Here is a 22,317-nt window from a genome sequence, read left to right as displayed (position 1 = left end):
AAGTCAATGGCCCCACTCAGGAAACGCACGTTGTTAGCACTCGTTCACTTTTACTCATACATTCTTAAATTGCCCAGCTTTCTGCTTCTTCCTGTATGATGTACGCGTTCACAATTACAATGTAATCCACTGCATCCAAGGAATCGCAGAACGAACATGAAAAGTGTGATTGCAAACTGCGATGGAGACCTGGAAATTGCAGGGACCAATGCCCCTGCAATGTGTTCCCTGCCTAAGTCATTTGTTGCCACCTTCTCTTGGACTTAATATTGAGCTCTCTGGATGACGGCATTCATGGGGACTGGAGATGTTGCACAAGGCTAGGTGATATGTGATCTAGCTTTCCTGTTGTGTATAGTTATGATGTGCTTGCACACAGTTTGGTTCATTAAATAAATCAATGGAAAATGTAAGGTTTCCCAGAACTCAAGTAAAACACAGCAGCTAACTTTTCATTCCTGCACAAATTTGGCTACCGCTTGCTTCCTAGGTGTGACCTCTCCGTATATGTATAACAACTCGGTGACAAAACTAATCACAGTCACAGCAGTGGCACAAGGTCAATCACAAAGGCCATGGGCTTTCCAGCTGTCGTCACAAAGACCATATCAGGTCAACACCAGTTCCATCTTAAAGTAACTTCATACTGAAGCAGCAAAAATGTTTTCCTGCAGATTTTTCAAAGGGCTTATCTCACAGAATAAAAAAAAGACATCCGCCATCAGTTTTCTTGCCTATCACATAATATCTTGATCTAGATAACGCAGCAACCAAGAAATTGGCCTCACACCAGATACCTTAAAAACAGCTGGAAGTGCCACAATCCTTTGTAGGACCGCTCTGCGAAAAAGTGGGGAATGGAAATAAAGAAGGGGACTTTTGGTTTTGTTAATGTACCCTTCTTTCAAATAGGGTTACACTCCCAAAACTAATAACCCAATAAGTACTCTTAGATACACAGAAGACCGTTTGAAAGCATTCCCAAGTATTCACTGTGTACACACATTTTTTACTTTTACTGCAGAGAGCAGTACAAGATTGGTTATCGCTGGCTAATTTGCCAGCAAGAATCTTTCTCTGCCATACAATCTTGTTGCTATTTAATCCCCTCCTCCTTCCTATGCGTTTTTTTTTTTGGGGGGGGGGGTTGAAAATGACAACACCGTTATTTATGCCAATGTTGAAAGTTGGTACTCTAGGCCACACATCTATTAATTTTACGGCCTCATCGGCCATCTGCTTCAATACTGTGAATGGAAATAAGTGCCTTAACAAGCATCCCTGGTCGACAATACAACCGGTTTCAGTAAAAAGTATTGATCTATCATGCTAAGAAATATCTTGCCGACATGGTTGAGTGGGTGTGCCAAGCAACAGCGTGCGATATCACAACAACTTAAAAACATGATGGAACCCCCTGGCCGCTGTCTCCCTAAATGTTAGTGTGCCCCCTCCGGTGCCCGCGCATTCAAATCTCACCTGTTCCGACTGTCGCAAATGTCTAGCTACTCCTGCTTCCCCATTCACGTGCTACACGAGGCAGCCACATGGGACTTAAACGGAAAGCAGCTGGAAAGTAGTGGCAGCGGGAACTGGTGTGAATGCATGAGCACAGTAACATTTGGGTGGTGGGACTCAGCAGCAGAGGCGGCGTTACAGTGCTGATTACCAAAAGATTTCATGCTGAAATTGATTGGTAGTCGGTCTGCGGCGTATGGGTAGCCAACAGATCTCTCTCCGATCAGAGAGATCCGTCTCTTGGTTGATCTGCCAAAACCTATTGCTGGCAGGGGTCTGGGCTTATGTTAAAGTGAGTTTGAAGCCCCCCCCCCCCAAAAAAAAAAAACCAGATACTTACCAATAGGCTGGGGAAGGCTCTGGGTCCTATAGAGACTTCCTGTTCCTCTGCGGGAGCGCACATGGCCTAATTAGTTAAAGTGGTTAATTAGGTTAATTAGTTAAAGTGAATCTGAAGCCAAAACAAAAAAGCAAAAACACAGATACTTAAGGTGCATACACACATCAGACTATAGTCTTTGGAAAATGAAAGATCACAGACCAATCTTACCACCCTTCATTTAGTATGAGAGCCATGCCTACACAGTCTATTCTATGGAGCTGAACTCCACATCAGAAAAAAATCTTTGCAAGATGCTGCACACACAGATGCTGTACAGACACAAAAGATCAGTATCTGCAAAAGATCTGTTCCTGCCAAAAATCCATTCCTGCAAATTGCAATGATAGTCTATGAGATCTGCAGATCATCATACACACATGATTTAACTGACATTCATCTGCAGATCAAGCAATCCTCTGCAGATCTGAAAATCCATCCTGGTGGATCTGATCTGCAGATGAATGTCAGTTAAATCGTGTGTGTATGATGATCTGCAGATCTCATAGACTATCATTGCAATTTGAAGGAATGGATTTTTGGCAGGAACAGATCTTTTGCAGCTACAGATCTTTTGAGTGTGTGCAGCATGTTTGTGTGCAGCATCTTGCAAAGATTTTTTTCTGATGGAGAGTTCAGCTCCATAGAAAAGACTTTGTAGGCATGGCTCTCATACTACATGAAGGGTGGTAAGATTGGTCTGTGATCTTTCATTTTCCAAAGACTATAGTCTGATGTGTGTATGAGCCTTTACATCCTATAGAGCAGAGTTCCCCAACCCTGTCCTCAAGACCCACCAACAGTGCATGTTTTGCAGGAAACCACAAACATTCACAGGTGGGGTAATTAGTGTCTCAGCAGAGCTGATTAACTACCTCTGTGGATTTCCACAAAACATGCACTGTTGGTGGGCCTTGAGGACAGGGTTGGGGGAACACTGCAGTATAGAGCTTTCCCATTCCTCTCCTCAGCCTCTCGTTCAAATCTACAGTCACGGGAGGTTTTAGAAATCTTCAGGAGCTTGAGTGCTCCCGAAGAAAGGTGGCTCTGTACTTCGCATGCGCGATAGAGCAAGCTTATGCAGTATTGAGCAGCCTGTCTTCGGGAGTCTGAATACTACCGAAGACTTCAGAAGCCCACCCGCAGAGGAAAAGCGCAATCTCGACCAATCGGAGACTGCTAATGGGCGAGTCGGCACAGGAATGACAGGACGAGCAGAGGAACAGGAAGTCTCTATAGGACCCAGAGCCTTCCCCAGCCTATTGGTAAGTAACTGTTTTTTTTTTGGGGGGGGGGGGGGGGGGGAGGGCTTCAAACTTACTTTAACATAAGCCCAGACCCCTGCCAGCAATAGGTTTTGCCTGACAGCTTCTGCAAAACCCCTTAACCCCCAAAAAGATGATTCGAGGTGGTTAACAGTTCAGGACCTCTCACTATATAACATATACTAGCCATGCTGGTCAATAAGTAATCAAAACATTTAACTCCAGTGAACAGAAAAATATAAATGAACATAAAAACTTACATGTGCTACATTTGTAGGTCTACTGATTGGTATTTCCGCATTATTGGTAATGTTCCTAAGGGTTCTCACTGCAGAAGTCCGAAAAGCCATCATATCTTGTCTCTCAGTACCTGCTGCTCCAGTGACTGATGTGAGCAAATTACTTCGGGCTTCAGGAGGCAAAATATTCCCTGGAACAGGGGGTACATTTGCACACAAATTAATAAGTCCAGAATCTTTGCCTTGCGGGAGTCTTCTCTTGGCAGTAGACACCTGAGGAACCTCAGCAGGAGTCCAATTCAGATTTCTGTCCTGCTTTTCAGGGGAGGAATCGTCCGAGTCATCAAACATCAGCTCCTCCTTAACCTTGTCCTTAAGGCTGCGTTTTGGTGACAGGTCCTGGTGGCGCGTGGGAGACTGCTCCCGTGAAGAGACCGGACTGGATTTAGAAGAATACCGATCCTCATCAGCACTATTATTTAGAGAGTCCTGATCTTCGTTTTCTAGCTCTTCATCTTCTTCCTCCTCCTCTTCATCTTCATCATCCTCATAGATGATGAGACGAGGATGATAAGGAGTTTCATCTTTTCTGGTTTTCTCAGCTATTGAATCCAACACCCAGTCTGGTGCAACAATTTTTATGTTCTCTCTTTGATAAGCATATTCATATTTGGTCTACAAATACAAGTAAAATACACATTAGATAAAAGCTAAGATTTCGGTTTTATTAAAAATTCAACTTTTAAGTAAGCAGTTTGTCTTTGAACCACATGGCACAGACCTCCATTCCAGAATCATTGTAAAATATAGTGGTACTATTCTTTCTTCCAACTGACTGTTTTCAATCAAATTAATAACTGATCAATGGGCAATTTGGGATCGAGTTAGTACTAGCACTCACCTAACAAAACAGACCAACTGACCAGAGCCTATCCCAGCACTGGGCAAACTTCAGTCCACAGGCCATATCCTGCCTGCATTCACTGTGATGGCGGACGGATTCATCTCCTCCCTCATTGCAGAATTGCGAGTGGGCTTAAGCGACAGGGTTAACGCACCTAATCGCCGCTTCCAGCGTCGGGAGTACACGGCTACAGCGGCCTCATGTGAAACACCACCAGTACCCTACCTGTACGAACCCACCACGCTGCAGATTTTGAGCAGAAAGGCTGTTTGTAATTTACTTGTTGCAATTAGCACTGGCACCTCATCACTAGGCACTTTAATTCCCCTGACAAAGCCCCCCCATCGGGGGAGTGAACCATGTTGGGTGTTGGTGGTGGGCAATTATCTTATTTCTAATTCCAATTAGTACTGTCAGCAAGCAGTTGAGGGGCTGACCATATATGCCTTGTCAGCTTTAGAGGTTTGAATATACTTATTTGTGCCCCTAATCCTTGAAAATGATTTCTCTATAGGGTTATCAGTGGCTACAATCTATTTTAATTGATCAAAGTTATATTTTAAAGGACCGCTATCTTGAAAAATCTATAAACAAAAAAAAATTTCTACTGGAAAGAATGCTAGAAGAAGGGATAGTGAAGGGTTAAGAATGAGTTAAAAAATAAATCACCCTGCTGTTTACACATTCAGGGCAGCGTGAATGTGAGAGCTTTTTACTGACAGACAGCTCCTATCCGATTGGCTAAGATCACAGGAGGAGACAGTATTACTGCTTGAAATGCCGTTAGCAGCCGGCAGTAGTCTAATAATCTTAGCCAGGCAGATAGGAAAATTGGTAAAGAGCTCTCACATTCACGCTGTCGTGAATGTGTAAACAGCAGAGTGATGATTTTTTTTTAACTAATTCTTAACACTTCACTATCCCTTCTACTAGCATTCTTTGCAGTAGAAATCTTTTTTTAGTTTTATTTTCTAGAAATTTCACGACAGTCGTCCTTTAAAATTTAAAAGACGACTGTCGTGAAATTTCTAGAAAATAAAGCTAAAAAAGATTTCTACTGGAAAGAATGCTAGTAGAAGGGATAGTGAAGTGTTAAGAATTAGTTGTTAAAAAAAAAAAAAAAAAAAAAAATCATCGGCCAACCTTGCCCTCAAGGCCCACCAACAGTGCATGTTTTGTGGAAATCCACAGAGGTAGTTAATCAGCTCTGCTGAGACACTAATTACCCCACCTGTGAATGTTTGTGGTTTCCTGCAAAACCTGTACTGTTGGTGGGCCTTGAGGACAGGGTTGGGGAACTATGCTTTAGGGCTGGTTCACACGGGCGTCTGCCCAGCTTTCGGCGACGTTGCGTTTGGCAGTGCTGCGGCGGCGACACATTCAGGCCTTCAGCGGCTTTCGGTTGCGGTCTGCGTCTTTCTTCCCCATAGGTGGGACCTAACCGCGGTTGCCTCGAACGCCAAGGAAAAAAAAAAATCAGGATCCGTACACTACGTTTGCGTAAACACCGGTAGAGGCCTGGAACAAATGCTCCCATTCACTTGAATGGGAGCGTTTAACTCCAAGTCCTGAACGCCGGCAGTAAACACGGGGCAGACGCTCGTGTGAACCCACTCTTAAAGTATCTTATCCTCCTCTAGGTCAGATTCAGAGTGTTATTAGTTTAATTCAGGAACTGTGCACTTACCCCTTTTGGCTCAGGGACAATTAAGTGAGTACACTTCTTATTGAGACTCAGTTGACAGTCACCGCCGTAAAAAGTTATAAGTGCCCAAAGAGCATTTCTGTCCTCTGATGAGATCTAAGTGAAAAAAAGATCAAACAGGAAGGTTAGCGTGATAATTCGCATAGGCTATGACGAAGGAAAGCCCAAAGAGCGGAAAACACAAGCTGAAGACAAGGCTTTTTTTTTATGTTTTGGACATAGGAAACATGGAATGAGTGTTTTCTATCCAAGTGAAAGGGTGACAGGACTGCAAACAAGCTGGGAGGAAGCAACTGTCACCATAATGCCTAGCACACACGATGCAATTCTTGCGTCGGTTGGATGGTCGAATCGAATATTTCCGACAGGATTTTCTGATCACTTCTATACATAATCGATCTGAAAAACTATCAGAAATCAGATTGGACCTGTTTGAAATAATCGATTCAACCATCAATCTGAAGAAAAATTGCATCATGTGTACCAGGCATGAGACTCCTGGGCTCTGGACACATACACAGCGCTATCCTCTGCAGTAAAGGGAACCTTAACTGGGGAGGGAAGGAAGACTTACACTTACCTGGGGCTTCTACTGGCCCCCTACAGATGTCCTGTGCTGGCACCAGGACAAACCGATCCACTGGAACCCCGCAGTGAGCCAGTTTCGATTCAGGTTACTGGCCAGTTGGCTGGCCACTGCACCTGCGCAGCTCTAAACTTGTTCACGTTCCTGTTGCCGTCCTGCGCAGTACTAGATTTCTCGTACTGCGCATGCACAGGTTGGCGGCGGGAGCGTGAACGAGGACGCAGGCGCACTGGCCACCAACTGGCCAGAAACAAAACTAGTTTGCTGCAGGGGACTGGAGGACCGGTTTGTCCCAGCGTGGGCTAAGGACATCTGCAGGTGGCCGGTAGAAGCCCTAGGTAAGTAACTCTTGCCCCCCCTCAGTTAAGGTTCCCTTTAAAGGACCACTATGGCAAAAAAAATCTGTAAAAATCTAAAATACATTGTACGTTTGTCCTAGACAATTTTAACTGTAACTCCCTTTATTCCTATGTAGCTGCCACTTACAGTAGGCAAGAAGCAGCTGAACCATCGGTAAGAGGTTCAGAATCTACTCATGTGGGATTCTCAAGGTTTCCTTGATTCTATTCAAAGCATTCCATAACAGCGGTGGCACAGTAACTGCCAGCGTGTGCACAAGTAGGCAGGCCAGACAGAATCTTTGTTTGCCAGAGACTGCTCTTCAAAAAAATAAATCTTGTGACTCTCCAGTAAGATGTAACTGTCCAAAACCTGTTGGTAAGAGATTCATACCTTCTGTAAGGCGTGTAAAGGTGGCCACTAACTGTCCAATTTCTAGCAAAAAAGTGTTCTAGCAATCAGAAAGTCTGATCCAATTGGTTGTAAATCTCCATTGGTGGGCACAATCTATTACAAACGATTATAAAAATTGTCATCCAATTGGATTTTGGTCAAACCAAAATGTGGATCTTCTTATTGGTTGCGGTAGATAGGAAGCAAAAATTGGTTCGTTGATGGTGTAGTAGGCCTGAATGATTTTAGGAAAATATTGAATTGTACGATTTTTGTGAGAAATTGCAATTTCGATTAGATTCACGATTTTCAATACACAACGATGGATCAGCACACTGATGGTGAGTAGGAGTTCCCCCAGTATAGGTAGCAACATATAGGTGCTGCCAGGATAGTTTAGCCAACTATAGGTGCCCTAGGAAAGGTTAGCTAGCTATAGGTGCACCAGTATAGGTAAGCCAGCTATAGGTGCCGCAGTATAGGTTAGCCAGTCAAGGTGCCGCACTAGAGATTAGCAAGTATAGGTGCAGCAGTATGGGTTATCCAGTGTATAGGTGCCGTAGTACAGGTTAGTCATCCAAATCCCTCTTCCCTTTGTGTATATAGGTATATATCCCCCTCATGTATAGAAACAGATCCCCCTCCTGTATATAGTCAGATCCCCCCAACCTACTTTGCTCCTGGATCTTCCCCTCCGCTCCAGGTCCACTCCTCTGGTAAAATTTCAATCCCAATCAGCCGCACCGCATTGCATAGCCACAGGGGGAGCCGCAGTGAAGCGTGAACGAGTGCTCGCATAGCAATGCGGGGCCTGTACCAGGAAGTGTGACATCACTTCCTGGCGGCCAGCGTTACTAGGCAACGTTTGCCGCGGCTCACCCTGCGGCTATGCAATGCGGTGCGGCCGATTGGGATTTAAATTTTACCGGAGGAGGGGGCCGGGAGCGGAGGGGAAGATCCAGGAGCAAAGTAGGCAACAGCGGCTGCAAAAACCACCACTTGGGCCTGATCACGATTCTCGGTTTAAAACCGAAAATCGTTCAGCCCTATGGTGTAGTGAACGATTTTGATCGCTCGAGCAATTTTTCGCTAGAAATTGGATCATAAGTAGCCACCATAAGACGATCTGGAATATAAGACACACCTAGGTTTAGAGGGCAAAAAACATAGGAAAAAAAAAAAAATATACTAAACCTGGTGCGTCCATGGTCCAGGAGAATCTTTGTACATGCTCTCGCCCAATTATTCTTCCCCCTTCTGTGCCCCATGTGTACCTAGTATATCCCACATGTCGTCCTCTGTCCCATGTGTCCTGGGCTCCCCCCCCCCTCCCATTTGTCCTGCGCTCCCCCTGTGGCTCCCGCCGTATTTTTAATCATATAATGTGCAGAGACTTTTTTTCTCTCCATTTTTGAGAGAAAAAGTGCGTCAAGTAATATGGTACATATGAAATAGATCATTTACTGTGCATTGTTAGTCTGCAGAGAGAGAGAGAGAGAGAGAGAGAGAGAGAGTGTGAGTGAGTGAGTGAGTGAGTGAGTGAGTGTGTGTGTGTGTGTGTGTACACATATATACAAGTGGTTGTCTACGTACAAACAGGATCAATGTGGTTGTTTTTGAAGGGATCCTGAAGCGAGAGGAATACAGAGGTCTGTAAACGTCCTATGCTCACTTCAATCTGAATTGTCTCAAATACCTTCTGTTTTAAAAAGGAAATATTCTGTTCTACATATTTTTAGTAAGGAGGCTTTTTGGCCCTTTTTTTTAGCCCCTCACACACTCCTAAGAGTTCTGGTTCACGATGCTTGGTAATCTGTCCATTTTAAACAATGCCAGTTTTTGAGCTTTTGGCTCTCTTTTAGCAGGCGAGACTTGCTTAGAGTACGTATATCACAGGGAACCCCCAGCAACAGCAATGCGGTCGCCAGGGTTTAGACTGACTTTAACCACCCTGGCGTTCTATTAAGATCGCCAGGGCGGCTGCGGGAGGGTTTTTTTTAAATTAAAAAAAAACTATTTCATGCAGCCAACTGAAAGTTGGTTGAATGAAAGCCCACTAGATGGCGCTCCGGAGGCGTTCTTCTGATCGCCTCCGGCGGCCAAAAGTAACACGGAAGGCCGCAATGAGCGGCCGTGTTTTGCTTACTTCGTCGCCATGGCGACGAGCGGAGTGACGTCATGGACGTCTGCCGCCTCCGATCCAGCCCTTAGCGCTGGCCGGAACTATTTGTTCCGGCTGCGCAGGGCTCAGGCGGCTGGGGGGACCCTCTTTCGCCGCTGCTCGCGGCGGATCGCCGCAGAGCGGCGGCGATCAGGCAGCACACGCGGCTGGCAAAGTGCCGGCTGCGTGTGCTGCTTTTTATTTGGTAAGAATCGGCCCAGCGAGCCTGAGCGGCACCCTCTGGCGGTAATGGACGAGCTGAGCTCGTCCATACCGCTAAGGTGGTTAAAGAGAACCCGAGGTGGGTTTGAAGAATATTATCTGCATACAGAGGCTGGATCTGCCTATACAGCCCAGCCTCTGTTGCTATCCCAAACCCCCTAAGGTCCCCCCTGCACTCTGCAATCCCTCATAAATCATAGCCACGCTGCTGACAAACAGCTTGTCAGAGCTGGCTGTGTTTATCTCTATAGTGTCAGTCTGCTGCTCTCCCCGCCTCCTGCAGAACTCCAGTCCCCACCTGAATCCCTTCCCTCCCTGCTGATTGGAGGGAAGGGACAGGTGCAGGGACCGGCGCTATGCAGGAGGCGGGGGAGCAGCTGAGTCTGACACTACAGATGTAAACACAGCCTCACAGCACGGCTGTGATTTATGAGGGATTGCAGAGTGCAGGGGGACCTTAGGGGGGTTTGGGATAGCAACAGAGGCTGGGCTGTATAGGCAGATCCAGCCTCTGTATGCAGATAACCTTCTTTAAACACACCTTGGGTTCTCTTTAAAGGACCATTATCATGAAAAAAAGTAGTCAGTTAAAATCTGACAGCACCAACAGGTTTTAGGCCAGTCCATCTCCTCATGGGGGATTCTCAGGGTTTTGTTTTCAACAGCATTTCCTGAACAGCAGCTGCAAACTGACAAAATAGTGTGCAAGTGAGTTGGAAGGCTGGCTGGTATCTTACTATTTTGGCAGTTAAACTGCTATTCAGAAAATGCCGTTGGAGAAAAAAAAAAAAAAAGAAAAAAAGGAAAACCCTGAGAATCTCCTATGAGGAGATGGACTGGCCCAAAACCTATCGGTTCTGTCAGATTTTAACTGCCTACTTTTTTCGTGATAGTGCTCCTTTAACTTATTTACAACAAGGAAGATAACTCATTGATATTACAGCTGCATGGCGCATACTTACTTGTGAAAGGCAAGCAGTTACACCAAAAAATATCTGACCGGATTCTGGAGAAAACCCATTTTCACTGAGTATTTAAGTCAAAGAATGTAACGGTGCAAGCTCGTAGCTCTGTATGTATCTCCAACCTAAACATAAGGTTTACACATCTCAAATTCACATCTGTCCCACATGCAAATTCCCATTTGAACTTAAAACTCAAACAAGTCAAAGTCAAGAAGACCATTGGCCTCAATTCACTAAGCTTAACTCCTGTCTTTAATAAATCTTCTGAGCTGTTTTACAGTTATCACCATGGTGACATAATTGTGATAACTGTAAAACAGCTCTGAAAAGTTATTAAAGACAGGAGTTAAGCTTAGTGAATTGAGGCCAATATTGTCTTTATAACTGCTCTAAAGCGTCCTAGTGTGGTGCCATCACTGAGGGACCAATATACAGGCCTCTCATGATTTTATTTCCCACTTTATGCATCCCAGTATGTTATTTCTTTTAACTGCTGTTGCTTAGCATTAGGGATGATCGAGAAGATGCAAATGCTTCTGAAATTATGCAAATTTTTATGCAAATGTATGCAGTTTGAAAACAGACCAATCAATTTAAATCCAGGTTAAATTGATTGGTCCATTTTCAAGCTGCATATATTAGCATAAAAATTATACATCAACTCGGAAGAATCTGCACATCTTTGATCATCCCTAGTTAGCATTAAAGAGACTCTGAAGTCTCAAAAGAAAAGTATTTTTATTTTACAAATATGTTTATAACATATTAGCCCTAACTAAAACGCTGCATTCCCGACGCTGTACACTATCTAAATCCCCCCAAACTCCCCGGGGGGAAATTCGGGCAGCGCTTCTGTGAGAGGCAGAGCTATGAGCCGCAGCTATGCCTCTCAGCCCATCTGTCAGCCCGGATCGCCGCCTCTCCCCTGCCCCTATCAGTCTTAATTCACTGAGAGGGGCGGGGGAGAGGCGGAGATCCGCCGCTGACAGATGTGTGTGAGGCAGGGCTGCAGCTCACAGCCCTGCCTCACACGAAAGAGCTTAGGGCAGCAAAATCCACGACCAAGAAAAGTTGTGGTTTTTGCAGGGGAGAGGGAGGGCGAGTTTAGGGGGGGAATTGAAATAGTTTACAGCGTCGGGAATACGGCGGTTTACTTAGGGCTAATATGTTAAACACATTTGCTAAATAAAATGATTTTTTTTTAAAACTTCAGTGTCTCTTTAAATACAGTTATAGTACATCCTTGTCCAATAGTAGAGAAGCTCAGTTCTGAATTTGTAAGGGTTAACTTTTACTTGAGTCTCAACTCTTGCTCACTCACACTGGTCAGCGTGCATTAGCTTCCTGACAGCTGCTGGCGCATGTCAGGAAGGGGCAAGGAAGAATAGAGAGTACCCAGTGCTGCGGCTTCTGCAGAAACTTCCTCTGCATTACCTAATGTATGGGGATGATAAGAGAGGCTGGCACCCTTGGGGTAGTATCTTAAAGCATGTCAGACGTAATAATTAGGGGGTAGAGGGCAGCATAAAGCATACCTGCACACACAAAAAAAAAAAAGGGGGGGGGGGGAGGAGATACAGATTTGGCCGTACTGAACAGACACTGGACACTTCGAGAAGGAGGACATTGAATGCCATCTGCCTGCCCTTGTAGAGCCAACAGAGGATGGTTAATGGATGCAAATAGTTCATGCTGAATTATGCAAATGTATGCAGCTTTAAAATAGACCACTCTGATCCCAAGTGCCAATTCGATAAGTCAATATTTAACTGCATAAAAATTTGTATACTCCTGTATCAACTCAAAATTATTTGCATCCCATTGTTCATCCATACTAGCCATAATATCAAGATTCTGTTGTCATTCTCCTGAGGGCCCATTCAAGTTTTGCGCAGGTGATTGTACCACGATAAGCACGGTAAAATCACTGTACACTCCTGAGCTATCACGATCAGCGCTTTTTAAAACACTACTGTGATCGCTCCAGAATTGCAGTAAAATATGCACCGCATTTTGTGATCGCTGATAATCGCAAATCGCCTGTCATTGGCAGCAATCGTGGCAGTGAGCTCAATGCACTTAAGTTGTTATTGCGCTAGCGCTCTCAAGAGCGCTAGCGCTTCGCGGGAATTGCCAGCTAATAACCCCAGTGAGAACAGGCCCTTAGTGTTGATGATTCTACATCATTTTGCATCATCTGTGAAGATGGCAATATTAATGTGTGTTCTATGTTCAATTCTAACATAAAATGTACACCCAGTGGTGAAAATAGAACATGAACAAAAACTTCTGAATCCCTTTGCAGTGCTTAAAGTGAAAATGAACCAAGTAAAAGTCATAAAAATAAACTCAATGTCCTCAATTCACTAAGCTTTACCAAACACTATCGAATGTTTGATAATTTACCTCATGAGTAAAATCTAATTTTGAATTCACTAAGGTGTTATAGATTTATCGAAGGTTTTATCGACAAAATGTTTAATAAATCTGTAACACCTTACTGAATTCAAAATTAGATTTTACTCATGAGGTAAAATTATCAAACGTTCGAGAAGTGTCAGAATTGAAAACCTTGTGAACCTGTAGTGAAAAATAGCTCTCCTTACTTTGGGTACTTAGCTTGGGGAGGAAGAAGCCTATGGATTCTAAAGAGGCTCCTCTCGTCCTGCCCTGTTCCTACGCTGGGCCCCCATAGAAGTACTCTGACAAGTGCTTGTTGGCGCAGGCTTGGGCTCCTGAATCAGAGCAAGCCTGTGATGCGCCTCACGCAGGAGCACTAGCAGCTTACCGTTTGGGCTCCGGTGGGAAATAGATTGATTGGGTCCGCTCTACAACACAGACGCAAGCTGCCTGCAAAGTTATAAACGCTGTTCTAAAAGCTGTTAAGGGGTCATCGTTAAAGTATGACATGTATGTTTATTTAGAATTGTATTCTTCAGTTCAGGTTTGCTTTAACGTAAAGCAACTAGTCTAAGGTTTGTTATGGATCCTGGCCCAGTTACAACACAACTACTGGACATGCAAGATCTGTTTCATTTACAGGATTATGAAGGGCCACATTATTACGATACAGTATAAAATGTGCACTACGTTCACAGAATAGCAGACATGGGAATCATTAACATTTACTGTTGGCAATTATGCCCAATATCCAATCACAGCTAATAGCAGCAAAAAAAAACACAAAACTTTTTGGCTGCTTAAGAGCAACTCTTCTACCCTTCAATTTACAACAAAAATGCCCTACATCTTCATCTCGGGGTGCTTAGCGGAGTGAGAGGACATCTAAATGGCCAACATTTGTGACTAAAAATGAAGCAGAAACTAAGAACTGAAGGGGAAAAAAAAGCCATTAAAAACTGAGAAAAGCAATTCAAAGGATACGGAAGACGAACTCCACATCGAACGGATAATATGACCCAGGAGGGCTGTGAGAAAAGAAAAATGTTTAATTAGATTTTCTGAGCGCAAGCTTCATTAAAGGCAATGCAAAAACTTAGCAGTTAACCTATATACGGGACATAACCAAGAAAATGAAAAGGTAGGGATACAGTATAAAGACCGGAGAGGCTTATTCCACATCATTAAATCCAACACTTGTTTATATAAGCCGGCATGTACCAATACTGGACATCTTCCAACAGGAATACATTGTGACCACTAATTGGAGAACAACAGTCACCACACATACTGGCCCTTATGCTGGGTACACATGTTGAGATTTCCCGCTCGATTCGCGTGATTGAACGGATCGATTCGATTATTTCAAACATGCTCGATTGGATTGCGATCGTTTTTTTCATGTTAACCACCCTGGCGTTCTATTAAGATCGCCAGGGTGGCTGCAGGAGGTTTTTTTTTAAATAAAAAAAAACTATTTCATGCAGCGGCGGCGGCGATCAGGCAGCACACGCGGCTGGCAAAGTGCCGGCTGCGTGTGCTGCACTTTATTTCATTAAAATCGGCCCAGCAGGGCCTGAGCGGCACCCTCTGGCGGTAATGGACGAGCTGAGCTCGTCCATACCGCTAAGGTGGTTAAGTATGCAAAATCGACGGCAGGAACGATCGAAATCCAATCAAGCATGTTTCAAATAATCAAATTGATCCGCGAATCGAGCGGGAAATCTCAACGTGTGTACCCAGCATTATTCAACCTCTTCTGAGAGTTTTCTCCTAGATCATTTTCTGTTTAAAATAACTAACTTTTCAGTTGCTGGTGGTTAAACGTGCACCAGAGACGGAGTGGAACAAAGATTTTTTTGTTTTTTTTTACTTACACTGGTCCTCCTCCAGCCCCATAAGCCCTCCGTTCAGCCCCAGTAACTGGCTCAGTCAGGGTCTCCTCCGCAGACCCCCCCCCCCCCCCCCCCCATGCATATGCAGGAGACTCCGACTGACACGCCTGGGCCAGTTACTGCGGCCGATTGCCATTGAATGGAGGACAGCGAGGGACTTATGGGGATGGAGGAAGCAGGGCTGTGGAGTCGGTCCAAAAATCCTCCGACTCCTCAGTTTAGGATTCCACCGACTCAGACTCCTCTAATTTGCATATTACAATTTTGTTGATTAACAGTATGTAACGTGAAATTCGTCTCCTAACTGCCAACGCTTAGGAATTTTACAAGACAGCTGAAGTGAGAAGGATATGTAGACTACTATATTTATTCCCTTTGGACTAAAACTAGTCCTTGGTAAGAGTACTTGTAAAAGGTACAGACCGGAACAAAGAACATCTATCAGGCCCTAGGCAATGTAACTGTGGGTACATGTAAGAGTGATGTGCAGGTACTCTGCAGGGGAATGAGGAGATTCTTCCTCTATTACACATTCTTCATGCACAATCGGAACAAGATTTATGGGTGACAGACAACACCTCTCTGTTCAATGTGCACAACATTCTCAGTGGATTCCCTGCAGCTCTGTGGGGAGTGCGTATGAAGAGTATAGTACTACTATGTACCAAAGTAAACCTGAGACAGATGAAATTAAAGTTTTATACATACCTGGGGCTTCCTCCAGCCCCCTTCAGGCTAATCAGTCCCTCGCTGTCCTCCTTCGCCACCTGGATCTTCTTCTATGAGTCCAGGTACTTGAGCCAGTCTGGTGTAGTGCGCATGCACACACTCCGCCGCCGGGGGCGTACTACACCTGCGCAGCACTATTGCGCAGGTGCAGAATGCTCCTGGCTGTGGAAGCGGCACGTAGCCAGACTGCTCTGACTGGCTGAATTACCGGGACTCATAGCAGAAGTTCCAGGTGGTGAAGGAGGACAGCGAGTGACTGATTAGCCCGAAGGGGGTTGGAAGAAGCCCCAGGTATGTATAACTCTTCTTTTCATCCGTCTCAGGTACCCTTTAATTTGTAGTCACCAAACCAAATTTTAACATCATATCAAATTATTTGATTTCATGAACAAAGAGAGTGCATACATTTGCATAAACCAGCATCAATGCAGAATTATTTCCATCTTATTGACCATCTCTATTAGTGACACGGCTACACATCAGGCTTTATTCTTACAGCATAGACGTTATTTAGTACTGTATATTCCTGTGTATAAGACTACTTTTTAACCCTTGAAAATCTTCTGAAAAGTTGGGGGTCTTCTTATACGCCGGGTATCATTGATGCTGGGTGATATCCTGTTACCGTCTCTCAGATCTTGCTGATGAGGACTGTAGTAAAGCGGCGCAGGCGCATATGTGTGAGTTCTGAGAGGCAGAGAGGGAGGTAAATAGGATACAAGGGTGGGCCAGAGGGGTGAAATAGGCGTATTTTATGGGCACAGCGCTATCTATTCTTCCATACTGCTCTGGTAAACAGGGAGACAGGAAGAGCTGACCAATCCACTTAGGGAGAGTTCACCAATCCAACCAGTCAATCACCTGTATCCTGTTATATACTGGGTACCACATACAGTACAACACCAGTATATGATTTTTTTTTTTATTTGGTGTACGTTGGAAGAGGGGTAGTCTTATACGGTGAGTATATCACAAACTCTGTATTTTAACTGAAAAAGTTGGAGGGTCGTCTTATACACCCAGTTGTCTTATATGCTGGAATATACGGTATATATAAGAGATTCCTGTGTACAAATCATATATACTGTACAGTCACAATCAGATGTGTATATCTGACTTTAAAAATACGGGGACTGCTTTATTGAAGCAGCACAAGTAACTCATTTTGATTGGTTTATTTCATTTTTGAGGACTGAGCACAGCTATTACTGTATATACACATTATTTTTAATGACTATTATCTGAGATATAGAACATTTTATCATATTTTCTATTTTAATTACAGTTACAAATTCATTAGGAGTCGGAGTCTGAGTCGGTGCATTTTTTCCCGACTGACTCCAGGCACCCAAAATTGCTCCGACTCCACAGCCCTGGGAGGAAGCCTCGGGTAAGTAAGCCCCCCCCTCTCTCTTGTTTCCTTTAAATTGCATTTTATTGACAAGGTGTAAAAACATCTAGGAGGAAAAGAAAACAGCAATGTTAGGCCTCTTTCACATGGGAGGCAGGAGGCGGTGAATTCACCAGCTGGCAGCTGCTCCCATGAATTGGAACAGGCAAAGGACAGACAAGTCACTTAATTCGGTCACATGTGAGCGTAGCTGGACTCATTGCTGGTAACCGCACAACAAGTCAAAATCTCACATGTAGAGTTAAAGCAAACCTTAAGGGTCCGTTCACATCTAAAACCGCAAAATGCCAGGGTTTGCGGGAGTGATTTTTCCGCGATTAACACAGAAAAAACACTGGACACTGCAGCGTTTTCAGAGCGATCACGATTAGCGGTGCTATGCATGCTAATTGCGATCTCTAATCGCAGACAAACCGCTGCATGTAACACGTTTGCGGTTAACGCTAACCGCAAATGCGCCAGTGAGAACACTGCCATAGTGTTACATGTGCTAGCGTTTTTTAAAAACTGCTATCGGTTTGCCTTGAACGGGAATCGCGTGATTCCCGCTCAAGTGAGAACGGACCCTAAGTGGAGAAGGGGTTGAGAAGTGGATAATTAATTCAGTAGTGGGCAGCCTCTGGATGATCCAGGTCTGGGGACTGAGATGGCCATTCCAGAACGGTGTACTTGTTCCTCTGCATGAATGCCTTAATGGATTTTGAGCAGTGTTTAGGGTCGTTGCCTTGTTGAAAGATCCAGCCCCAGCGCAGCTTCAGCTTTATCACCGATTCCTGGACATTAGTCTCCAGAATCTGCTGATACTGAGTGGAATCCATGCGTCCCTCATCTTTGACAAGATTCCCAGTCGCTGCACTGGCCACAAAGCCCCGCAGCATGATGGAACCACCACCATATTTTACTGTAGGTAGCAGGTGTTTTTCTTGGAATGCTGTGATGCTTTTCTTTCATGCATAACACCCCTTGTTATGCCCAAATAACTCAATTTTAGTTTAATCAGTCCACAGCACCTTATTCCAAAATGAAGCTGGCTTGTCCAAATGTACTTTAGCATAACTCAAGCGGCTCTGTTTGTGCAGTGGGCGGAGAAAAGGCTTCCTCTGCATCACTCTTGCATACAGCATCTTTTGTGTAAAATGTGCCAAATGGTTAAACGATGCACAGTGACTATCTGTAGCAAGATGATGTTGTAAGTCTTTGGTGCTTGTCTGTGGGTTGACTGACTGTTCTCACCATTCGTCGCTTCTGTTTATCCAAAAATGTTCTTGGTCTGCCACTTTGAGACTTAACTTGAACTGAACTTGTGGTCTTCCATTTCCTCAATATGTTCCTAACTGTGGAAACAGACAGCTGAAATCTCTGAGACAGCTTTCTGCATCCTTCCCCTAAACCATGATGGTGAACAATCTTTATCTTCAGGTCATTTGAGAGTTGTTTTGAGACCACTATGTTACTACTCTTCAGAGAAAATTAAAAAAGGGGTAAACTTACAATTGACCGCCTTAAATACTCTTTCTCATAAATGGAGTATGTAGGTCAGGGGTCACTGAGCTTACCAAGCCAATTTGAGTTCCAATAATTAGTTCTAAAAGTTTTGGAATCAATAAAATGATATCAGTGCCCAAATTTATGCACCTGCCTAATTGTATTTAAACAATTATTGTGCACTTTCTGTAAATCCAATAAACTTCATTCACTTCTAAAATATCACTGTGTGCGACCCCTATATAATCTATTTAACTGACATTTTTTTTTATCATAACCAACGATTTATACAGGAAAATCATGACAATTAACAAGGTTGCCCAAACTTTCGCATTCCCATTGTACATGGTGACTGACGTAGCACTTCAAGGCGAAATCGAACAAGACCCAGTGAAAATGTACACCTCATTTAAAACAAAATATGCAAATAAAGCCTCACAGATAGTTCAAATTCACTGATCGCAGCTTATTTTGAAGTGATTGGCTCCCGAGAATTGCCTCATTTCAAAAGGAAGAAAATATGTGAGATCCTAATGTTAGTTGCTTAGCTGCAGGTGGCCGCCATACTTTAGGGTACTTTCACACAAGTGTGTTGCGTTGTAAAGGACTCTGTTTTGAACACTGATGCAGTGTAATTCAAAGTTTGTGCACAGTTCACGGCATAGCAGTTGTCCTGTGATGCAACCCATACAGCTGTTACAATGCACTTCATGCAGTGCATTGTGAGAAGCACACACTGGTGCACATTTGTAAATCAAGATGCACATCGGTCAGCTGCTTTATTGCATGCGTTACTCTGCATGCCGCACGTTTTGGATGCATTAGGTGTACGTTACATCACAACGCACTTCAATCCCCCAATGTGAAACTAGCCTTACAGAGGACTGATTGGCACCGGCATCATTCCAGTTACAGGAAAACACCTAGTTTAGTGACAAACCCTACATGATCAGTAACAGCAGCTTGCTGCTTCCAAGAGCAAAGCTGAATAAATGCAGTATTAAAGTGGACCTGAACTCAGAACTCCCCTCTCCTCTAAACAGATACACAACAGCATAATAGCCTTTAAACAAAAAATGTTGTTACAGCTGATACAAATCCTAAATAAATCTGCACAATTTTACTTCCTGATTCATGGAAGCAGACATATAGTTTACAGCCTGTACTTTCAAATGGGCTTATCTAAAAATCTGAATATTTGTATAGCGCTTTTCTCCTGTCGGACTCAAAGCGCTCAAGAGCTGCGGCCTCTGGGGGGCGCTCAAGAGGCCACCCTGCAGTGTTAGGGAGTCTTGCCTTTAACTCCTTACTGTTTATCTGCCATAGGCAGTCATGTGACACAGGGGGGAAATCAAATTACAACTAGCGATTAGACACAAATGAGGGGGAATTACACAGGCTAAACTCTTTAACCACTTCAGCCTACAGCGTCGAAAATATTAAGCATCCGAGCAATGTTCACCTCCCATTCATTCACCAATAACTATTGTTACTTATCACAATTAATTGATTTATAGCTTGTTTTTTCCGCCACTAATTAGGCTTTCTTTGGGTAGTACATTTTGCTAAGAGCCACTTTACTGTAAATGCATTTTAACAGGAAGATTAAGATAGAAATGGAAAAAAATCATTATTCCTCAGTTTTTGGCCATTATAGTTTAAAATTAATACATGCTACAGTAATTAAAACCCATGCATTTTATGTGCCCATTTGTCCCGCTTATTACACCGTTAAAATTACGTCCCTATCACAATTTATGGCGCCGATATTTTATTTAGAAATAAAGGTGCATTTTTTCAATTTGCGTCCATCACTATTTATAAGCTTATAATTTTAAAAAAATGAATAAGATACTCTCTTGACATGTATATTTAAAAAGTTCAGACCCTTAGGTAACTATTTATGTGGTTTTTTTTTTTTAATTGTAATTTTTTTTTTTTTTTTTAAATACAAAAATGTATTTGGGTAATTTTAGTTTGGGAGGTAAATAGCTAATTTTAGATGTAATATAATGTATTTTTTTATTTAATTTAGGTATGTGGGTGCAGTTTACTGTTTGGCCACAAGATGGCCACATTCAAAAAATTCCTAGATGCAAACGATCTCGCATCTAGGAACTATAAGAAGAAGGTGATGTTTCCTGGGGGCAGAAATACCGCGCTCTCTGATGAGAAAGCGTCGGCATTTCTGCCGGAGACTTAGATCGGTGAATGGGAATTATATTCCCATTCACTGATCGGGGGGGGGCAGCGGGAGCACGCCCGATCGCGCGCACCACACGGCTGCAGCAGCAGTGCCCATCTGGACGGATATATCCGTCCAGATAGGGCGAAGTGGTTAAATACATACCAGTGTTCTCCTCCAGCCGGGTGGCATGAAAATGTAGCCGGGTGGGGTGAGATGAGAGAATGCAGGGCCAGCGCTGCTCTGCACAACTCTGCTTACAGCATAGGAGGAGGTGAGCCATTGACAGCCGGGTGCTCACCAAAACTAGCCGGGTGGAGCACCCGGCTAAAAGAGCCTGGGGAGAACACTGCATACACGGTGCATTTCGGTTATGGTTTTCCTTGTGTCCTGTGCAAGAGTTCGGGTCCACTTTAAATTCCTCACTTTCAACTAACAGCCGATATCAGAATATCAGGTCAAACATTGGCGAGCACCGTAATGACAGAATGTAAAAAAAACAACAGACGGTAGATGGTTCAGCAAGAGTTGAAATTTAATTTTGAGAAAAGCTATTTTGCGTTTTTATACATTGCTTGCAGAGGTCTGATTCTACCTTTCTCTGTGAGAACAAGACTGAATAACCTTCAGAATTTAACACCGCCGCATTAAAGTCAATATATATATATATATATATATATATATATATATATATATATATATATATATATATATATATATATATATATATATATATATATATATATATATATATATATATATATATATATATATATATATTTTTTTTTTTAACATGCCCTTGGTGTTTCTGTGTATCTCCAACTGTTCAATTCCTCATAAAAAGAACACAAGGCTTTCCATTAGATAGTTTTCAAGTACCAGGCTGGCCATCATAATGTTTTACACCTAAGTAAAACCTGATCATAAAACACAATGTACTCCTGTAAAAGTACAATGGAAAGTGGTTACAGACAAAAACTCCCCCCCCCCCCCCCCCCTCCCAAGTACAAGAATTGTACTTGAAGGCAGCACAATGCTGTTTAACTGACAACTGAAGTAAAATACATCAAGGAGAGGCTGCACAGTTGGGTGGTTTTACAGACTTCTCAGTAGAGTGTCTGGAACAGCCTTGAGGAAAGATTTAGGCTCTTCGGAGTGAGAGAACAAAAAAAGAGTTCCAGCAAACCTTGATTTCACGCTTAAAAAAAATGACTACTGGTTGATAAGTCTGTTGTAACCCTCAGCTTGGTCAGATAAGAATGTAAGTGTTGCTGAAAGGTTTAGGAATTAGCAGACTGCAGTAGCATTCATGTTTGTGTAGTAAAAATGTTTTTATTTTTTTTTTTAAAGTGGAACTTCCGAAAGTTTGGCCACACCATAAAACCTGAAACAGTCATTTCCTAAAGACACTAAAAAAGTTATATCAAATGCTGATAAGCCCACAATCCAACTTTTGGTCTAAACATAGACCACCTTAAAGTGAACCGAGCACCTTTTTTATCATTCAGGACATTTCTATAGCACATGAAAAATGCA

At 43.4% G+C, this 22,317-nt stretch overlaps 1 protein-coding gene across 1 annotated transcript in view; it reads right to left on the bottom strand.

Annotated features, from left to right (window-relative positions):
* Window positions 1–22,317, bottom strand: part of PAXIP1 (PAX interacting protein 1) — a 77,811-nt gene that overhangs the window by 32,849 nt on the left and 22,645 nt on the right. The window contains exons 3-6 of the mRNA XM_068235886.1: window positions 14,061–14,104; window positions 10,674–10,737; window positions 5,993–6,106; window positions 3,423–4,076 (exon numbers count right to left, since the gene is read on the bottom strand). Coding sequence (XP_068091987.1) covers window positions 3,423–4,076; window positions 5,993–6,106; window positions 10,674–10,737; window positions 14,061–14,104 — 876 coding nt within the window. The remainder of the gene's footprint in view (window positions 1–3,422; window positions 4,077–5,992; window positions 6,107–10,673; window positions 10,738–14,060; window positions 14,105–22,317) is intronic.

Source organism: Hyperolius riggenbachi, chromosome 5 (genome assembly GCF_040937935.1).
Source record: "Hyperolius riggenbachi isolate aHypRig1 chromosome 5, aHypRig1.pri, whole genome shotgun sequence".
Lineage (NCBI taxonomy): Eukaryota > Metazoa > Chordata > Amphibia > Anura > Hyperoliidae > Hyperolius > Hyperolius riggenbachi.
The sequence above is the reverse complement of the archived record's forward strand: the minus strand, read 5'-3'. Positions and strand labels throughout refer to the sequence as shown.